Source organism: Nilaparvata lugens, chromosome 3 (assembly GCF_014356525.2).
Source record: "Nilaparvata lugens isolate BPH chromosome 3, ASM1435652v1, whole genome shotgun sequence".
Classification (NCBI taxonomy): domain Eukaryota; kingdom Metazoa; phylum Arthropoda; class Insecta; order Hemiptera; family Delphacidae; genus Nilaparvata; species Nilaparvata lugens.
The window spans coordinates 8,087,145-8,107,024 of NC_052506.1; the positions used below are offsets into that span (position 1 = coordinate 8,087,145).

General features: G+C 33.3%; 1 protein-coding gene across 1 annotated transcript in view; it reads right to left on the bottom strand.

Moving 5' to 3' along the window:
• LOC111059559 (tubulin glycylase 3A) overlaps positions 1–19,880 on the bottom strand; it is an 83,975-nt gene that overhangs the window by 59,736 nt on the left and 4,359 nt on the right. The window contains exons 2-3 of the mRNA XM_039425315.1: positions 8,431–8,994; positions 2,202–2,379 (exon numbers count right to left, since the gene is read on the bottom strand). Of these exons, the coding sequence (XP_039281249.1) occupies positions 2,202–2,379; positions 8,431–8,745 (493 nt within the window). The 5' untranslated portion in view covers positions 8,746–8,994. The remainder of the gene's footprint in view (positions 1–2,201; positions 2,380–8,430; positions 8,995–19,880) is intronic.

The window sequence follows — 19,880 nt, forward strand, 5'->3', positions numbered from 1 at the left end:
TTTGTTATAATGCTTATTGCACCAAAAACATGTTATTGTAATTGTTTTATTGTATATTGTTTGCTCTCATTTTACTTTTGTGTGTTATCAATTGAAATACAATTCAATTCAATTTATTCACAACACAAAAAAATACAATGAGATTGATTGATTGAGTACTTTATTTATGTAGATTACAATATATACTGGCTTATACACTTATATACAATAGCTTACAATACAGCAAAATTATAGATGAATTTACATAATATAGACTAAGAAAATAACTATTGAACTGTATATGATATGAAAAAGCAATTTGTAATATAATAACTATAGATAATAATCATATTGTTATGCATCTACATAAATTGGCGGAGCTTTGGACATATCAATGTCCATTCTTTGGGAAGAATATTAAAATTATCCTCCCCACTAACTCTCTACCAAAACGTTAATTTCGTTATTTAAACTAAGGATTTATTTATTAATGGAAATATTGTAAAAGTTTTAATCAATATGAATATTGAAGAGAAAAAAAACAGAAAATTGATAAAGTAAAATAATTATATAGGTAGATAAGATCAAATAATTGATTAATAAAATGAAGTAGGCTGAAAGTAGATCAGGTTATCAAATTTCAGTAATATACAGCAGTATGCAGTGGATAATTGAAATAACATGAGTTTATATTATATATATATATATATATATATATATATATATATATATATATACAATTCGTTCTATAACATGGTTTAAAGGTTTATATTGGTGGAATGGGTGAGGGATGGTTGTCATGTGATCGTTCTAGGGCCGGACAGTTTCAGTCATTTGTTCCAAAATATGTTTTTTTAAAGTCAGGTTGAAGCTCGCTCGGCTCTCGATAAACCTGATAGAAACAGGAAGTGTATTCCATGCACGACAGGCACTGACTAAGAAGGATTTTGTGAAAATAGTAGTTCGATGATTGGGTATCCTTAAAGTACTTTCTCCGGTTCTAGTATGTGAAGCATCTATCCTCCTACCTTCAGAGACAAATTTGAAATCATCTTTAAAATAGTTCGGATTACCGTATTTCAAGATATCTCTAACAAGCTTGACTATTCGAAAAAGCCTCTGATCGGGAAGCTTCAATGTTGAACTAGCAATGTGGGCTGGGGTGATATGATCATGGCGTTGGAGAGAGTAGACGAAACGTAGACAATAATTTTGGCAACGCTGTAGTTTATCATTCAGAGTGACTTGCATATCGTTAAGAACAGAATTACAATGAGAGATATATATAAACAATAACAGGAATGATATCAACACATAAAAAAGACAATATTGCTAAAATGATGTGTGCTGGAAGAAAGAGGGGGAAAATACCTTGCCAACTATGGTTTCCCATGTAATAGGCAGGTGAGGTATAACTGGAAGGGAAGGGTATGTGATAGAGAAGTGAAAGAAGGTATAGTTATACAGGCAGGGCTGAGGGAAGGTAGGAAGTGAAATAACAATACAGATAACGGTTACAATTATTCAAACATTAAAGAATAATTGATGTTTATCCAATTAATTATTTCCTGCTTAATTTTCGAAGTTAAAAATAATTGATTTTTATCAACTTAAAAATGTGACCGGTGCGGTCACGAAACCATGGTCATGTACCGAATAAAACTGTGTAGAATTTGACAACATATTTTGTGTTTTTATATTCAATCAATGATTTTTATCCAATTAATTATTTCCTGCTTCATTTTCAAAGATTAAAAATAATTGATTTTTATCCAATTTAATGATTTCCTGCTTTATTTTCTTTGTAATTTTAGCATCGTTAAGATGATAATCCGGAATTTTATTGATTATTATAGTACATATAGATAAATAAGTTGCTTTCTACTTGTTTCAATATTTGTATTATATATCAAATACTTATTTGAAGTAGGTCTCAAGCTGTAATGTGACAAATTGAACAAGCTGTAAGTTGAACAAAATGTTGTGAGTGAGTGATGTTGGGGTACTTTTCCTTAATGAAAACACAAATTCAAATTGTCAACCACTTTTTAACCACATAAAAAGTAAATGAAAACACAAATTTAAATTGTCAACCACATTTTAACCACATAAAAAGTGGTTGACAATTTAAATATGTGTTTTCATTTCATGAACAAAATGTCTTTGCTATACGGTAGCCTAATTAAGTAAGAGAGTAACATGAAAATGTGGATGTTTCTCACCCTCCTCATCCTTCGCTGCAAGACTCTGTTGTTGACTGCTGTGATGATGATGATGATGATGATGACGTGAGTAGATGGAGTAGCTTCTATGGGGGTCACAGTTCTGTACCCAGCCTCTCGATTTCAACGCTTCTCTTATCGACGGAAATCTCCCAAAGATAATGAATGTCTTGTGGTGCTAGAAAGAAACAAATGCTCACGATTAGAACGGACTGGAAACAATCCCTGTAGGGATTCTAATCCAAGGGTTGAGTACAGTTGTGCCTACCTTGTTGCTTCTGCTCCGGAATCCAAGATGATACGAAACTGTGCGTACCTAGTGAGTGCGTCAAGTGTTTCAGTCATTATTTTCTTGACGACAAAATATTGATCAAACTATACGGTACACGCTCCACGCATTACCCAAAATCCGAAACAACATCAAAGTGTTAGGCCTACTGTAGGCATGCACTGCACCCTTAATATTGCACAAACACGCGACCTTACCTATCTGCCACTTGGCTTTCCCTGTTAATAAGAGATAATGAAGGCATAAAGGTGAATGTACTTTATAGGGGTCTTGACAACAGCCTACTCCCACCTCACTGAAGTGATTATGTCATGGGGAATTTGTCGTTTGGCATGGTAACCTACTATTCCAGAATGAGTAATAACATATTATTCTGGGCCGGACTACCAACTATACCTTTTGAGTAGATATTCCCTCTCTAATTACATTTTCTTACTTGAATAGTCCTTTGGCAGTTTTATAAGACTGAAAGTTCTTATAGTGTGAGAGAATTTTGGATGAAATTTTTGAGAAATTTTTGGATGAAAATTTTGGATGAAAATTTTGTGAATTTTGGATTACTCATAGAGGAACTATATATCTTGTTATAACTAGTTTGTTAGAACTTACATGAAGTGAAATAAATATAAAAGCTCTTTTGTATGAAATATAAGCACGTATCTTTATTATTAACGAAATGAAAAATCTGGTGTGGCGCACTCACACAACTTTCCTTGCCGTTATGAAAATTGATCACCTGAAGCTAGTATTCACGCGCATCACAAGTCTACTTATAAACAAAGATCTAAGCCAGCTGATGACAGGACAATAACGCTGGAGACATACGAAGTCTGATATCTCTTCATAGTGAATGATTTAATGGAATCAACAGTTTCCAACAGTTTGCAATTGGATAATCACATTTTCTCGAATTTCGAGTTTAATTTCAATTTTAGGTGAAAATGTTACTCAACATTAATTGTAGAGATTTTTATGCTCAATGTTCTCCACTCGATTTTTTTTGTTTAAATTGTATCTGAAGCCTGATAATTGGGAATCTGAAATCCAACTTTGCAAAGATGGGGCGGAGCTCCTGAAATTTTTACAGATATGGGACTTGTGGCAATTGATATAGCTTATCAATGACTATTCCAGGTATGAATTTAATCTAAATCGTTGGAGCCGTTTTTGAGAAAATCGCAAAAAAACCTGTTTTTGACAACATTTTCGCCATTTTAGCCGCCATCTTGAATTGCATTTGATCGAAATTGTTCGTGTCGGATCCTTATATTGTAAGGACCTTAAGTTCCAAATTTCAAGTCATTCCGTTAATTGGGAGATGAGATATCGTGTACACAGACGCACATACACTCATACACACACACACACATACAGACCAATATCCAAAAACCACTTTTTCAGACTCAGGGGACCTTGAAACGTATAGAAATGTAGAAATTGGGGTACCTTAATTTTTTTTCAGAAAGCAATAATATAATATAATATAATAATATATTTTATTCATCTTTTGACCACCTATAAAAGGGGTATGTAGAATCGTCAAAATAATAAGTCAATAGAATAGAATAGTCACTATATCCTAAGTATTATTGCTCATAGTGAGCCATAAATTCCGCAGTTGAATAGGCGGAAATAGTCAACAACTCATTTTTTAGTTTAGTTTTAAAAAATTTACCGTTCAGTTCTTTTATATGTGTTGGTAACGTGTTGAACAATCTTATACCAGCGCTTCTCACTCCCCGTTGGTAAAGATTTGTTCGATGTACTCCATCTCTTAAATTGTGCCTATATCGAGTTTCATAGCTATGAAATGCCTCTCCTGTATAAAACTCGTGTTGGTGTCTCTTAATAAAACATATAGTTTCAAAAATGTACAAACTAGGCAAGGAAGGATTTTTAATTCCTTAAAAATAGGCCTGCAACTAGTTCGTCTTGTTTCTCCCGACATTACTCTCAGTGCCCATTTCTGTAGTCTGAATATTTGAATAACATCACTTGAATTTCCCCAGAAAACTATGCCAAATGTCAAAAGGGAGTGAAATAATGAAAAGTAAACCTGTCTGAGCGTTTCTTTTTTAAGCAATGATTTTAAATTTCTGATAGCAAAAATTGCAGAGCTAAGTTTACCTTTTAAGTGTTCCAAATGTGGTTTCCATGAAATATCTGAATCTACAACTATCCCAAGTACTTTTATGTCTCTAACACACTCTATGTCGCGGTTCCCAATCCTTAAATTAGCCCCTCTTGACGTCCTGAAAGGGATTTCTTTGGTTTTACTATAATTTAAGCTCAGCATATTTGCAGCTGCGGTTGCAATACTTTCCTTACCTATGGTAATAGGGCAAGGAAAGTAAAAATTGGCAAATTTGGTAATTTTCAAATGTGAATTATCATAAGTTTTCAATGTTGAATCACATTTTTGAATTCAAGAAGGTATTTAAAGATCATGGAATTTCCTTTTACTAATCAGTGGGAATGTAGAATAAGTATCCAGTTCCATTGAATATTGATTCCTATTTCATATAAGTATAGCAAAGCTCACACTGGAAGAAGTTGGAAATGAACATGTAAAATAATAGCATAGCACCTTCTCATCACTTGGAGCTACTTCCACAGAAATTTTAATTATTAGAAAGTGGAAATGATGGTAACAATTTATTTATATAACAATTTATTTATATTTTTTACAAATAAGCACTGATTGGGAGAGAAAAACTAAGGATACTCCTTGTACTATTTCTCTCCCAAATTTAGATAACATTTTAAAAGTTTAAAATAGGTTTATGAAATTTTGCAAATTACTCAAAAATTTCCAATCTGTAGAGATTTGAGTGAAATATTTTTGTTTTTAATCAGTTTTTAAATATCAAAATTCAAAATTTTTAGTTTAGTCATTAGTTTTGAAGTGGAAATTGAACTTTTTAAAGTGAAAGTGAAATCTTGACCTTATTCTTTTTTGAAACTTTTATTTGTAAAAATTTGGGAGAAGACAGTTTTGGGCTATATATGCCTGTTGTCTTCTCCCAATCATATTATATTTATTATAATTATGATCTGTAATGCCAATGGAATAAATAAATAAATGATTCCACTTTACTAAAATTTAGTCCATTTTCACTCAACAACGAAAACTAAGATTTTTAAATTTTTTGTATAAATTAATTTATAAATCACATAATTTATTCTTGAAATCAAAATTTATTTGTACCTGAATATCACCTGAAAAGGCATAAATATAATCTACCATTTCCACTGAGAGAAGATGTGAGAGGATAAATTAATTCAAAAAAAGATTAGATATTTGGTTCTTGAGTATTTCAAAATCTGTTTTATTAATTTTTGATGAGAATGATTATTTTCACTGTTCTCATATTTTCACTTCCATGAACATTTAGTGATCATGTACTTCTTTCCCCAACAAAATGTCTGAAAAGCCTATAAAATTCTTAGAAGGTTTCTCTCTTTTCATGAACTGAGAGCTGACCTCGGCTATAAAACTCAACAAAGAACCATTATCCAATCTCTAAAAATTATCATTCTATTAGTTTATCAAGAAGAGCTAATCATAATTTGTATAGTTGGAGATAATACTGTAGTCTAATAGAAAGAGGATATAAGTAATTATATCACACTTCTATGTACTTCACACGACATGCAGTCAATTAATTGACTTTTTCAATTAATTTGAAATATGCGTATATATCAAAAAAGTGTGTTAATACATCGCAGCTCGGAATGGATCAAGAAACCATCATCAGTGATTATATCTCATTGAAGAAAGCAAACATCGAAATAAGAGCTTACAAATCAAGTTGTTGGAGGGAGCAGTTAGTATGTAGGGCTCAACTCTCACTACCTCGACTCAAATCGTACGACTCCAGTCGAGGATACTCCAGTCTAACGACCTTACAACTTTCTTGCTCATTGTCACTACTTCAGTTCCATGCTACTCCATTTCTAACCTCACATTTTTAAAAATATAAAATCCATTCGTCACTTCTGCGCATGTAACAAATGTAATAATTATTATTATTATAAATATATTGTCTTATCTAACTCTTATTATTGTCTTATCTAAAATGGTAAAACATCACTTTCATAAAACATAACCTCACTTTCAATGAAAATGCACGCTACTACGCAACTCAAGTCAAGGCTCGACCAACATGTCGAGTCGACGCTCGACTCAGTCTCACAGTCGTGAGGTCGCGGAGACTAGAGTCGACTGGTCTGAGTGTCACCATTTGGAAACACATGCTGCGTCGAGACGAGACTAGAGTCGCAGTCTCTTCTCGACTTGTGTCGTGTAAGTGTGAGTTGAGCCTAAAAGTTAACATAGGAGATCTCCCTTGTACAGAAATTAACAACATATTTCTCTATGCTTCTAAGAGCTTGTTCTCTATACTCTTATAGTTGCATTAAGCTGCTATTGGAATATGATGTACGGATTTAGACTTTATACAGAGTGACACAGAATAACGGGAACTTTTAAAAACGCTATAAAACATTAGTGGGAAGGGCAAACATTATTTTATTCAAACTAATGTAAAGTTCAAGATTTGCCATTTGAGAATTATTAATAACATCTATCACTTTTTGACAATTACTTCTTCAAGATGGCTTCTTCCTGCACGAATACCCTATTGAACTCTGTGTTGAGATTCCTGAACGATTGCTGCAACATTTCAGCTGGGATGTTGTTAATTTTATTTTGAATTGTCAGTTATGATTCAACCACAGTTATTGGTGAAGTTGTGAAAACGTTTGATTTGAGATAGCTCCACAAACAGAAAATCGCAGGTGAACAGATCATGGGATCAGGAAACGCAGATGTTGCAGCGATCAATGAGGAATCGTCAACACAGATTTCAAGAGTGTATTCGTTCAGAAGGAAGCCATCTTAAAGAAGTAATAGTCAAAAAGTGATATATGTTATTAATAATTCTCAAATGGAAAGTCTTGAACTTTACATTAGTTTGAATAAAATCATTTTCGCCCTTCCCACTAATGTTTTATGGCGTTTTTAAAAGGTCCCGTTATTCTGCGTCACTCTGTATAAAGTATCCATACATCATCATGTACCAGTAGCAGCTTAATGCAACTAAGAGTATAGACGAATAGAGACTATGAGACTAAATAAGAGAAATTACGAATGGATTTTATATTTTCAATAATGTGAGGTTAGAAATGGAGTAGCATGGAACTGAAGTAGTGACAATGAGCAAGAAATTTTCAAGGTCCAAAGACTGGAGTATACTCGACTGAAGTCGTACGATTGAGTCGAGGTAGTGTGAGTTGAGCCCTACATACCAACTGCTCCCTCCAACTTGATTTGTAAGCTCTTATTTCGATGTTTGCTTTCTTCAATGAGATATAATCACTGATGATGGTTTGTCGATCCATTCCGAGCTGCGATGTATTAACACACTTTTTTGATACATTTCAAATTAATATTGAAAAGTCAATTAATCGACTGCATGTCGTGTGAAGTACATAGAAGTGTGATATAAAATTATATCCTCTTTCTATTAGGCTACAGTATTATCTCCACTATACAAATAAATTATGATTAGCTCTTCTTGATAAACTAATATAATGAGAATGTTTAGAGATTGGAAAATGGTTCTTTGTTGAGTTTTACAGTCGAGGTCAGCACTCAGTTCATAAAAAGATAAAAACCTTGTATGAATTCTATATGAATTTCGAATATTTGTTGGGGAAAGATGTGCGTGATCAGTAAACGGTTATGGAAGTGGAAATATGAGAACAATGAAAATAATCATTCTCATAAAAAATTAATAAAACAGATTTTGAAATACTCAAGAACCAAATATATCATCTTTTTGTGAATTAATAATTTATCCTGTCACATCTTCTCTCAGTGTATTGGGAAAACTGTAATTCTAAAAATGTAGAAGGCTAAAAAGTGAGGATAAATACCTCGACAGCCTTATCAGCGATCAGCTTGAGACTCTTGAGTTTGCTGGAAGATATGCTGCTGTTCCTAGAAGCCCGGCTGTCAGCACTGCGCCGCCTCTTGCGGTGCTTTGCCGCCTCCGACGTCGGGTCGTCGGTAGGAGTCCCCGCCTCCGCTGCCACTGCCGCCCCCACAGAATACGGAAGAGAGGCGGCGCCTTCCTGATCCTGTAGTTCCCCCGGAGGATCGCCGTCTCCACGAGGAGAAACATCCCTGATCCTCTCCTCCTCCTCCTCTCCTTCTTCCTCCTTCTCCAGTGTCGCTTTCTCTTCTTCCATCCTCCTCTTCCTCCTCCTCCTCCTCTTCACAATCGATGAATTCCTCCTCGGAATCGGAGATCTCCCCCTCTTCCTCTCCTTTTCGTCTGCCGCTTCTCAACAGGAACAGCAACGCGCGAATTATCTCCGGAATCCAAATGAACGTTATTCGTAACATATGGATTTTGGAGAGCTTGAACGGTATTGACGAAAATTGGAATGTAGATCTAGGGCCAGTAGTCCAATGTCATCCTTCTTCCCCCATTTTTCCTGTGAACAAATGCATTAATCAATAATTATTGTATTGTTAAATACATTCTTTCTACACAAAAAATAAAAACAATACAATATATTGAAATTCCTACTTGAACATTTGAACTGATTTGATTACTTGAGAAATAATAAGTTATCCTTCTTCCCCCTATTTTTTCTGTGAACAAAAATGCATTAATCAATAATTATTGTATTGAAAAATATATTCTTTCTACACAAAAAATAAAAACAATACAATATTGAAATTTCTACTTGAACATTTGAACTGATTTGATTACTTGAGAAATAATAAGTTATCCTTCTTCCCCCTATTTTCCCTGTGAAAAAATGCATTAATCAATTATTGTATTGATAAATACATTCTTTCTACAAAAAAATAAAAACAATACAATTTCTACTTGAACGTTTGAACTGATTTGATTACTTGAGAAATAATAATTTATCCTTCTTCCCCCTATTTTCCCTGTGAACAAAAATGCATTAATCAATAATTATTGTATTGATAGATATATTCTTTCTACACAAAAAATAAAAACAATGCAATATTGAAATTCCTACTTGAAAATTTGAACTGATTTGATTACTTGAGTCATAATAAGTTATCCTTCTTTCCCCTATTTTCCCTGTGAACAAAAATGCATTAATCAATAAAAATTATTGTATTGATAAATACATTCTTTCTACACAAAAAAAAAAAAATACAATATTGAAATTCCTACTTTAACATTTGAACTGATTTTCCTCTCTTCTTCTTCTTCATCTTCTTCTTCTTCTTCCTCCTCTCCTTCTTCTTCTTCTTCTAGAGAGAGAGAGTGAGAGAGAGAGGTTCTTCTAAGGAGCGGGGGAGGGGGCAGGAGTGGTGCGGCAGGAGCGGTGGTGGTGGGGTAGGATGGGTGCGGGGGAAGTGGGTATGTAGGATGGGTGCTGGGGAGGGGGGAGGGGGGAAAACCCGTAAAAAAGTCTCGCAAAATCCGTACTTCTCATCTACTGAACTGATTTGATTACTTGAGAAATAATACTGTAGTCAATAAATTAAATATAGTAGATTATTGTTATAAAAATTAACAAAAATCATATTTTGATTTATTACAATAATCAATGTTGTTTTCAATTAGATGTCTAGATTAGCCCAGTTGTGAATTAAAAATTCTAAAAATATGTAACATTAATGATTAGCATTGAAAGCCAACAAGTAAAACAAGTGAAAATTGGGAGTTTCCAAAATTCATGATCATTGACCGAACGTGGTGAGTATGTTTTAACTCGGATTTTCATTTGTCTGTCTGTAGACCTATGTAACGCGATTACGGCCAAACGCGTTGATAGAATTCGATGAGATTTGGCAGGAATATTCATTTTTCAACTACCCGTTGATATATACAAAAGGTTTTTTGAAATTTGGCATTTTAAGGATAATATGAAAAGAAAATGAATTCCTCTATACTCAGATGAGTATAGGTTCACTATATAATATATCATCTCTTCTGAAGATAGGATTAATCAGACTAGAATTATTTATAATCAATCAGCTGGCAAGTGGAACTGATTACAGATGTTCTGGAGAAGCCGTGTCTATTTCTAAAAGGTCTATAGTTTCAATCAAAGACCTTAAAGAGTTATAATAATATCGTGTGACCTGGCTGGCTCAGGTCTGGTATCAGAGTTTTCAGGTCGCAACTGATCAATTTCAGGGCCTCTGACATGACCTAACGACTGCTTTTTAGGCAGCCGGGACCGACTAAAGAGTTATGCATATTTAAGGTCTTTGGTTTCAATATTTTGTTTTGCAATCATGGTATTATTATGCGTGCCAATCAGTATCAATATTCTCACATTTGAAAAAAAAACTAATTTGATAGGTGATTAAAAATAATCAAATGAACTAAATAATGCTGAAGAAATTATAATATTTTTGATTGTAAAAAATTAATTTTCATCAAATGGAAAGATTATCACGGAACTGGATGAATTATATCATATGGAATACAAATTCAAACGTGAACTGAGTTTGTTAACATTTCAAACAGGTGACATCAGATACTTGTGGATGCGAAAACTGTGTGAGGTCTACTGTTCACAGAACTACTAGTAATATAAGACCATGTACTGTATTATAATTAAGTTGGAGGTTTTGTAATATAGGAATTATCAGTATCTGCCCATCCCCATAGCTTACACCTTTGGCGTAAAAAAAGAAAAAAACGTAAATAAGGAAAATAAGATGTGAATATAGCCCAGTCAACGAAGTGTTATTAGAGGGAAATTAGGTTAATAGAGTGTTATTAGGGCTTGTTATATAGAGGGAAAAGTTTGGAAGACAATTTTTGACCCCGCAGTTCTGTTTAGGATAGTGGGGAGGTAAACATATCAAAAGTCTCCACCCCTACCCCCTGTGCTGAGGTGGTGGGGGTGGTTCAAAGGTACCATTTTTTGATTTCTGGCATATAACTCGGAAATTTAAAATGTTATCTAAATTTAGGAGAGAAATAGTACAAGGAGTATCCTTAGTTTTTCCCTCCCAATCAGTGCTACTTTGTAAAAATTATAAATAAATAAATAATAAATAAATTATGCATTTTACAGACATGACTATTCTATAAGAAATAATTGAAGCTTACATAATTTCCAACAATATTGATTCAACAACTTTTTCTATATCTCTTTCACTTTTCGAGATAATTATACGCTCTAAAAGATGTGACATTTTTGAAAAAAAAACACAATTTCCTTCAATTTTTTGCTATTTTGGCTCTTATAACTTTTTGAATATCGATGGGAAAAGTCCATGCTGATCATGAGCTTATAGAGCATCAAATTCTCTTCAATTTTATGTATAATATCACAAGTTTACGCACATCCCCACGACTGTTGCAGCAGCTTCAGTGTTGAGTGTGATATCTTCAGTTATGCAAAAATAAACCAATTGACAATGGAATTTGGAGAGAATGTTTTGAACACAATTTTTGACTTGAAGGAAAACTTGATAAAAGAAGACAAAATAGGTGAAATGGAAAACGAAGCAAGTGAATTGGATGAAGTAGAATCAAAGTACCGTATCACAGATAAACAAACATGTTTCAGATTGATAATAATTTTCTGCACGTAATCCAGTAACGTGCAGTTCTTCAAAGAGGGCCTACCGGTACCTATAACTAGAATTATAGTATCACGTCGCTTGACCATTTCTTACTTTTGTAAGTTTCAATGGAAATGAAATAGTAATCAATTAACAATTCGTTGCAATTATGTGCTCAATCAAATATGGCAACCAACTCAAGAAACTCCAATACTATTAACTCGCAATTCAATTTGAATATGAAGCCGATAGAAAACTATATGCATTAAGATTTGATATGCTTCTTCCATGTCTTATCAATTCGTTGCAATTAAGTGCTCAATCAGATATGGCAACCTTCTCAAGGAAATCCAACACTACTAACTCTCAATTCAATTTGAATTTCAAACAGATAGAAAACTATATGCATGAAGATAGAATTTGATATGCCACTAGCCATATCATTTAGAGACAAAATTTCCATGAATGCATAAATACTTTCATCCATGTGAATTCTGAACTGTTCAGCTTCACGATTATGATTGTAAAAAATTATGCTGTCAGAGGTCACGAATTTTACAATGCTATTAGGGGACGATGACAAACTGGGCTGACGACAAAGTGGAAAACCAACCCAGTTTGTCGTCGGCCCACTTTGTCGCCAGCCCAGTTTGACGCGGTCCGGCTATTAGTCTGTTGGTAGCCACTCGCAAAAGCAGAGTAATACAAGTCTTGTGCAGGTGGGATAGATCTTATTCTGTTATAGCCTGCAGTCGTGATGTTGCCTACACTTATGTCTACAAGCCACTTCTGGATGTTACCATAGTGGGCTGAACAAACAATTGACACCCACGTCAGTGTCAGCCTACTTGTGCGGCGGTCGTGCTTTCTTGAGCATGAAATATCACTGACAGCTCACACTTTCCACAAAGGTTGAATTCAATCAATTCATGCATTAGCTTCTTCTACTACTGTCTCTATAATAATTGCGTTGTTCCTAAGATATTGTTCAAAAGCATTGTTCATAAGATTTTATAATATTATCTAATTTTAACTAATATTAGATTTTAACTAATATTATCCGTTCTTGAACTATTTTAATAGTAGAATATCAAATATTATTCTAATATTAGACTGTAGTGTCGTTAAAAATAGTTCAAAAACGGATTATTACTTGCAGAACGTCATGGATAATGAAATAGATGAGTACTAATATTATTTATTATAGATTGATATAAAGGGACTACCAATTCATACAAAAACAATTATGCAAAAAAAATGCACTTGTAGTTATCCATAGAAATAAAATTTGCAATTATGCACTACACAAAAATCATATACGGGTACCGAATATAAATAATATTATTTTATTTAGATCGCATTTTATTAACTCTTGAGAAAAAATCCATAAAATAATAGCAAATGAGAATTTTACACGAATTTCACCATAATCGAATTCAACAGATACTAGATCAAGCTGACTGATATCATGGAAATCCCTTTATTTAAAAATCATAAGATTTTATATTAATATTATTTTAGATTGATATAAAGGAGCTACCAATTCTTACAAAAAAAAATTATGCATAAAAATTGCACTTGTGGTTATACATAAAAATAAAATTTTCAATTATGCACTACACAAAAATCGTATACAGGTACCGAATATAAATTTTATTTGTGTGTCATCAATTTATAATTTATTTGTCAACGTTTATTTGTTAGATCTTCATTGTTCGTTTTGATTGTTCCAGTTTTTCCCAGCTGAGGGCGATGTCTAACACGCCTTAGGCTTGTGCACAGGTGAGAATTGAATATGCAGTGAGAATTGAATATTTCGTCTACTTACAACCTATAAATTCACATACCGTACAATTGTATGAATTCTATATTTAGATCGCATTTTATTAACTCTTGAGAAAAAATCCATAAAATAATAGCAATTGAGAATTTTACACGAATTTCACCATCCAATCCAAATCCAATTCTTTTATTCCTCATCCAAAAAACAATACAGCAAATATAAATAAATTCTGTCACCCACACTATCAGAAAAATGTTTACAATACAATAATGTTACTTACAAAGCATAATAATAATAATAATAATAAAGCATAATAACATAAAAACTTTCTATTCTACCATTAATGTTTATTATTCCTCTAATAGTGCAAGCTGACAGGCCGTACTTAAAGGAATTAATCCCTGCATGGACCTAAGGTCTGTGAGCAAGGATGAGCCCCCATCAGTCAGCCTGATGAGAATGAAATTCTATTATTAAATTACATATAAATTCATTGATAATTTATATTGGAAAAGGATGTTGACGTATCCTAAGATATTGAGAGGAGGACAGGGAAAACTCGAAATGAGAAACAAAGCACAAACCCCGACGATGTTGGATTTCAATTAGAAAAAAAAACTGTAGAGCTATTATAGGAATGATACCTTAATTGAAATTCTAATAAATAATTATGAATTGAATGAGGAGCAAAATTTACCTTAAGTCTGATGCAAGACACTAAACTCATAAAAAGATTATGAAAAAAAAACTATCTGTAGGATGAGTTTATAAGTTCCTCTGATTCATCCAGACCGAGGACTGATAATAACCAGTGTGTGTTCTTTTTGAATGTGCCAATAGACGAAGATTCAAATAAGTTCAAGTTGGCAAATCTACTGGAAATGTTCCTATAAAGAATTTGTGAAATATATGAAGGGTTGGTAGTTGAGTAAGTTCTGTGCAAATAAGTGGATGAGACAGTTGTATTCTGTGAGTAACGGGTGTTATAAGAGTGTGAGACTACTGAAAAGATTGAGTTTTGATGTTTGTACATGTGAATAAGAAGAACTTTTATAAAAATTTGTCTTACTGTAAGAATAGATGTTTCATTAAATAATAAATCTGACGGATGAAATCATGATTTCTTGAAGGCTACCTTTATGACTTCTCTCTGTACCACAGCAACGGGTTCTAGAACCGTTTTATAAGCTCCCCCCCCCAAACAATGATGCCAAAAGCCAGTATTGATTGTATATAAGCATAATAGGCCATCTTAATCTCATTTGGATTGAGAATGTCACTCAACATCCGAAAAGCATAAATTAGCCGACGAATTCTGAATTTTAAGTAGGTGATGTGTTCTGACCATCTCATACGACTGTCGAAAACAATACCTAGATATTTGTAAGAGTGTACTCTTTCTATACGCTCACAGTTGCATACATTGCTTTGCGGATCATCACAGTTATTTATTTTGATGTCTTCAAGGTTGTAGTCAGTAATGGGGCGCAGAGATATTGGCGAATATCATACCATAATCGAATTCAACAGATACTAGATCAAGCTGACTGATATCATGGAAATAATTTATTTCAAGAGCTAATAACAAAGGTTTATATATCGAGTGAATATTTTTGAGGGTTAACAAGAGTTAACAAGGGTTAACAGGATTTTCTTGAATATTCTATAACAAAGGTTTATATATCGAGTGAATATTCTTGAGGGAGAATAATGAGTTTGTTAAAATTCATATTTTTTCCAAGTGAATTTCCTCGATAATCATTTAGAAACAAGGAGATTCAATCCAAAGCTGGTTAACAGATTTGAACTAGAATAATTCAGGAAGGATTATAATATCAATGATACCATGAAATAAATCAAATATTCAGATTGTAACATTTTACAAACAGAACAATGAATTCAACAGTAATATATTTTATTCTTTAATCTACCTCTTCAATTGATCTTCTATCTCCTACATGTACACTTATTATATAGACACTTGTCTAAGAGCAAGAGATGCCGGAAATTAGACTATTGTCTGTGGTTTGCTCAGCTCTAATTGAAGGTGTTGTCCTACATACAAATTGTATTCAAACCGCCTACAACAAGGATTTTAAATTATTATATTAGAACGTATACGACAAACTATCTATACATATAAAAGCGAAATGGCACTCACTAACTGACTGACTTACTAACTCACTCGCAGAACTAAAAATCTACCGGACCAAAAACGTTCAAATTTGGTAGGTACCGTATGTTCAGTTGGCCCTTTAGAGGCGCACTAAGAAATAAATGATTTGGAAAAATTTCCATAGATACGCCCAAAATCTGCGTTTTTCCAGCGTTTTTTTTTTGCTTTTTCTCAGATTTATCGAGGACAGAAAATGTTCAAATTTAGTACACAAGCTAAGCTAGGGTGTAATAATGTTGTGTTAGAAGGAATTTGAAATACGCCAAAGATACGCCTAAAATCTGCGTTTTTCCAGCGTTTTTTCGCTTTCTCAGCTTTATCGAGAACAAATGAACAGAAAATGTTCAAATTTACTACAGAAGCTCAGCTGGGGTGTAATAACGTCGTGTTAAAAGGAATTTGAAATAACGCCAAAGGTACGCCCAAAATTAGCGTTTTTTTGTGTTTTCTCAGTTCTTTCATCAAGTGATAGACAGAAAATGTTCAAATTTGGTACAGAGGTTTAGCTAGGGTCTAAAAGTTTTGTGATGAGGTGACTTTAATATTTCAAAGATACGCTCAAAATCAACGTTTTTCTCAGTTTTCTGCGTTTCCTCAGTACTTTGACTTTCTGATGGATTGAAGCATGCTCAAATGAAAAATGCAAGCGAGCGAAGCGAGCCCGCTGATCTCTTCTTTGGACGATCCAGTCGGGGGTCCAGGGTCCGCCCCCTGGCTAGACGGATATGGCGAGCGAAGCGAGCCTGACGACTAGTTTGCTAGATACTTATGCACGAGACATGATATAGGCGTATAGGCCTTCTAGGATGTATACATGCTTACACTTTGTATGAGACGAACATAATTTTAGCAAATGTTTAGATCAGGATTGTATAAAATTTCCCTGAAGGAATTCATAATTTTGACCGAGCGAAGTGAGGTCTAAGATTCAAGTCGACGGTTTGACATTATTTCTCTTAATGATTTGTGTTTGAATGTTTAAATGTTTATATGTTGCGCATTTACGGCGAAACGCGGTAATAGATTTTCATGAAATTTGACAGGTATTTTCCTTTTTAAATTGCGCGTCGACGTATATACAAGGTTTTTGGAAATTTTTCAGTTCAAGGATAATATAAAAGGAAAAAGGAGCCTCCTTCATACGCCAATATTACGGTAAAAATCAGACTATAGAGTTATTCATCATAAATCAGCTGACAAGTGATTACACAGATGTGTGCGGAGAAGCCAGTCTATTGCTGTATTTCCATAAGGTGTTTAGTTTCAATCAGGTACTTGTGGATGCAGAATACTGCGTGAGGTCTACTGTTCACAGAACTACTACACTTTGTAAGAGCTTCCAGTAATTGAAAAATATTGTTTAAAAAAGGATCGTTCAAGCCAAGGACGAAAAATGATACTCTTAAAATATAGGTGTCCCATAACCATAATCAGATTAGAATGCATAATGCTTTGTTCAACAGTTATACAAAATATTGCTAGATATTTACTAGTAGTTCTGTGAACAGTAGACCTCATGAAATATCTTCATCCACAAGTACCTGATTGAAACTATACACCTTATGGAAATACAGCAATAGACTGGCTTCTCCACACATCTGTGTAATCACTTGTCAGCTGATTTATGATGAATAATTCCATAGTCTGATTTTTACTCTAATATTGACGTATGAAGGAGGCTTCGTTTTCCTTTTATATTATCTTTGAAATGCAAGTTTTCCAAAAACCTTGTATATACGTCGACGCGCAATCAAAAAAGGAACATACCTGTCAAATTCATGAAAATCTATTACCGCGTTTCGCCGTAAATGCGCAACATATAAACATTTAAACTAAGAGAAATGCCAAACCGTCGACTTGAATCTTAGACCTCACTTCGGTCGGTCAAAAAAATATCATTATAAATCGTTGTTTTGTTATCGAAACTGCAAGAGGGAGAGGGAATGTAGAGATAGATTAACTTATACAAATGAATAGAAAAAATGTATGAAAATGAAAAAAATGTGTGAAAAAGAGAAAATAAACAGAATGATAGATGTCATCAGATTACTACTCACTTTTCATTCCTCAGGAAAAAACAAAATCTCTAGAAATACGTGAATTAATAAAAAGAGTTCAAATGTCCAATTAAATAACCCCATGCCAAATTTTCCTATCCAGCTACCTACCAAAGAGATGCACCCCTTGTAACCATACAAAAAAAACTTGTCAGATGAATGTTTCGGGGAAAAAGCACTCACATAAATTAGTATTTTAATGCGCACTTTTCCAAGGAGATCCAAATCCACGCACGATATTGCCACTGCCACACAGATCAAGAGAGCAGTCTAGTGCGTGCGTAACAGTAGCCAGCCGTATTTCTATTGATTATAGTCTGATAGCCGTTTTTTTTCTTTCTTCATTCTCGTTTTTCTTTTCCAGTGTTGGTGTTCAAGTTTCTAGTTCTCACGCATCCAGTGAACGTCCATCTAAATATTATCTAGCTCATGGCGGTAACTTGAAGGGTAGAGAGCCCTCTTCTAAAGAATTCATTTTTCGGGAAACAAACGGTCTTCTATTCTATATTCACAGTGAATACCGCTCTTATAAAGATCTGAGTTATAATTTTAAATAAGTTTCTATGGGTTAATTTTTTATTAATACCTATAACAATAGTTATTTCATTCTATCAGCATAAATTTGAAGCAGCTCAACTGTTGAAATATTTAATTATTTTAAGAAGTTTCTATGGGTTAATTTTCTATTAATACCTATAACAATAGTTATATTTTATATTAAACTATTAACTATTTTAACTATTAAATATTAACAATAGTTCTCTCATTCAATCAGCATAAATTTGAAGCAGCTCAACTGTTGAAATATTCAATTATTTTCACATGCATTTTAAGAAGTTTCTATGGGTTAATTTTTTATTAATACCTATAACAATAGTTCTTTCATTCAATCAGCATAAATTTGAAGCAGCTCCACTGTTGAAATATTTGTTGTATTTTCTACAAAAATTGCTCAAAGCTAGATTATAGTTTTCTAAATATCAATAGACTTATTTATTCTGAATAGTTTGAACACTGAAAACACAAATTTGAAATTGTCAACCACTTTAATCATTATAAATTATTATAATATATACAGAACGAGGTTTCGTGGCTTTACCAGCCACATCTTCAGCTTGTTTAAGCAAAAGTTGTGATTAAACAGCGAGTTCCAACTCCAAGTCTTAGGCCCGGTTGCACAAAAGACGGTTAAATTTTAACCGTGATTAATTTCACGAGAACCAATCCGAGAAGGCTTTTTTGAAAAGACGGCTTCTCTGATTGGTTCTCGTGGAATTAATCACGGTTAAAATTTAAACGGCTTTTGTACAACTGGCACTTAATATAAAACTCAAGAATTAAAACGGAGAAACACAGAATCGTGTGAGAAAATCCTTAGGGGGGGGAGATAATCTTTCATTTGTTTGAACAAACAGCTGAAGATGTGGCTGGTAAAGCCACGAAACCTGGTTCTATATTATAATAATTTATAATAATAAAAGTGGTTGAAAATTCAAATTTGTGTTTCCATTATGGAAAAGTACCACAACATCACTCACAACACAACTGTAAGTTTAAACACTGTCTAATAAATAATAATACAAACTAATTTTTTTCGTACTCTCATAAATTAGTTCATTGTTACCTCTACAAATGTATCATCTAGTGACTATTCTGATCTCGTTTTAATTGATAGCATAAATACTCACATCAATGGATGACATTATTTTTTTAATTCGCCAATTTAGTTTACTTGATATCAATCGTTCACTATAATTTTCATTTCATTTCCTTTATTCAATAAAACAAAAT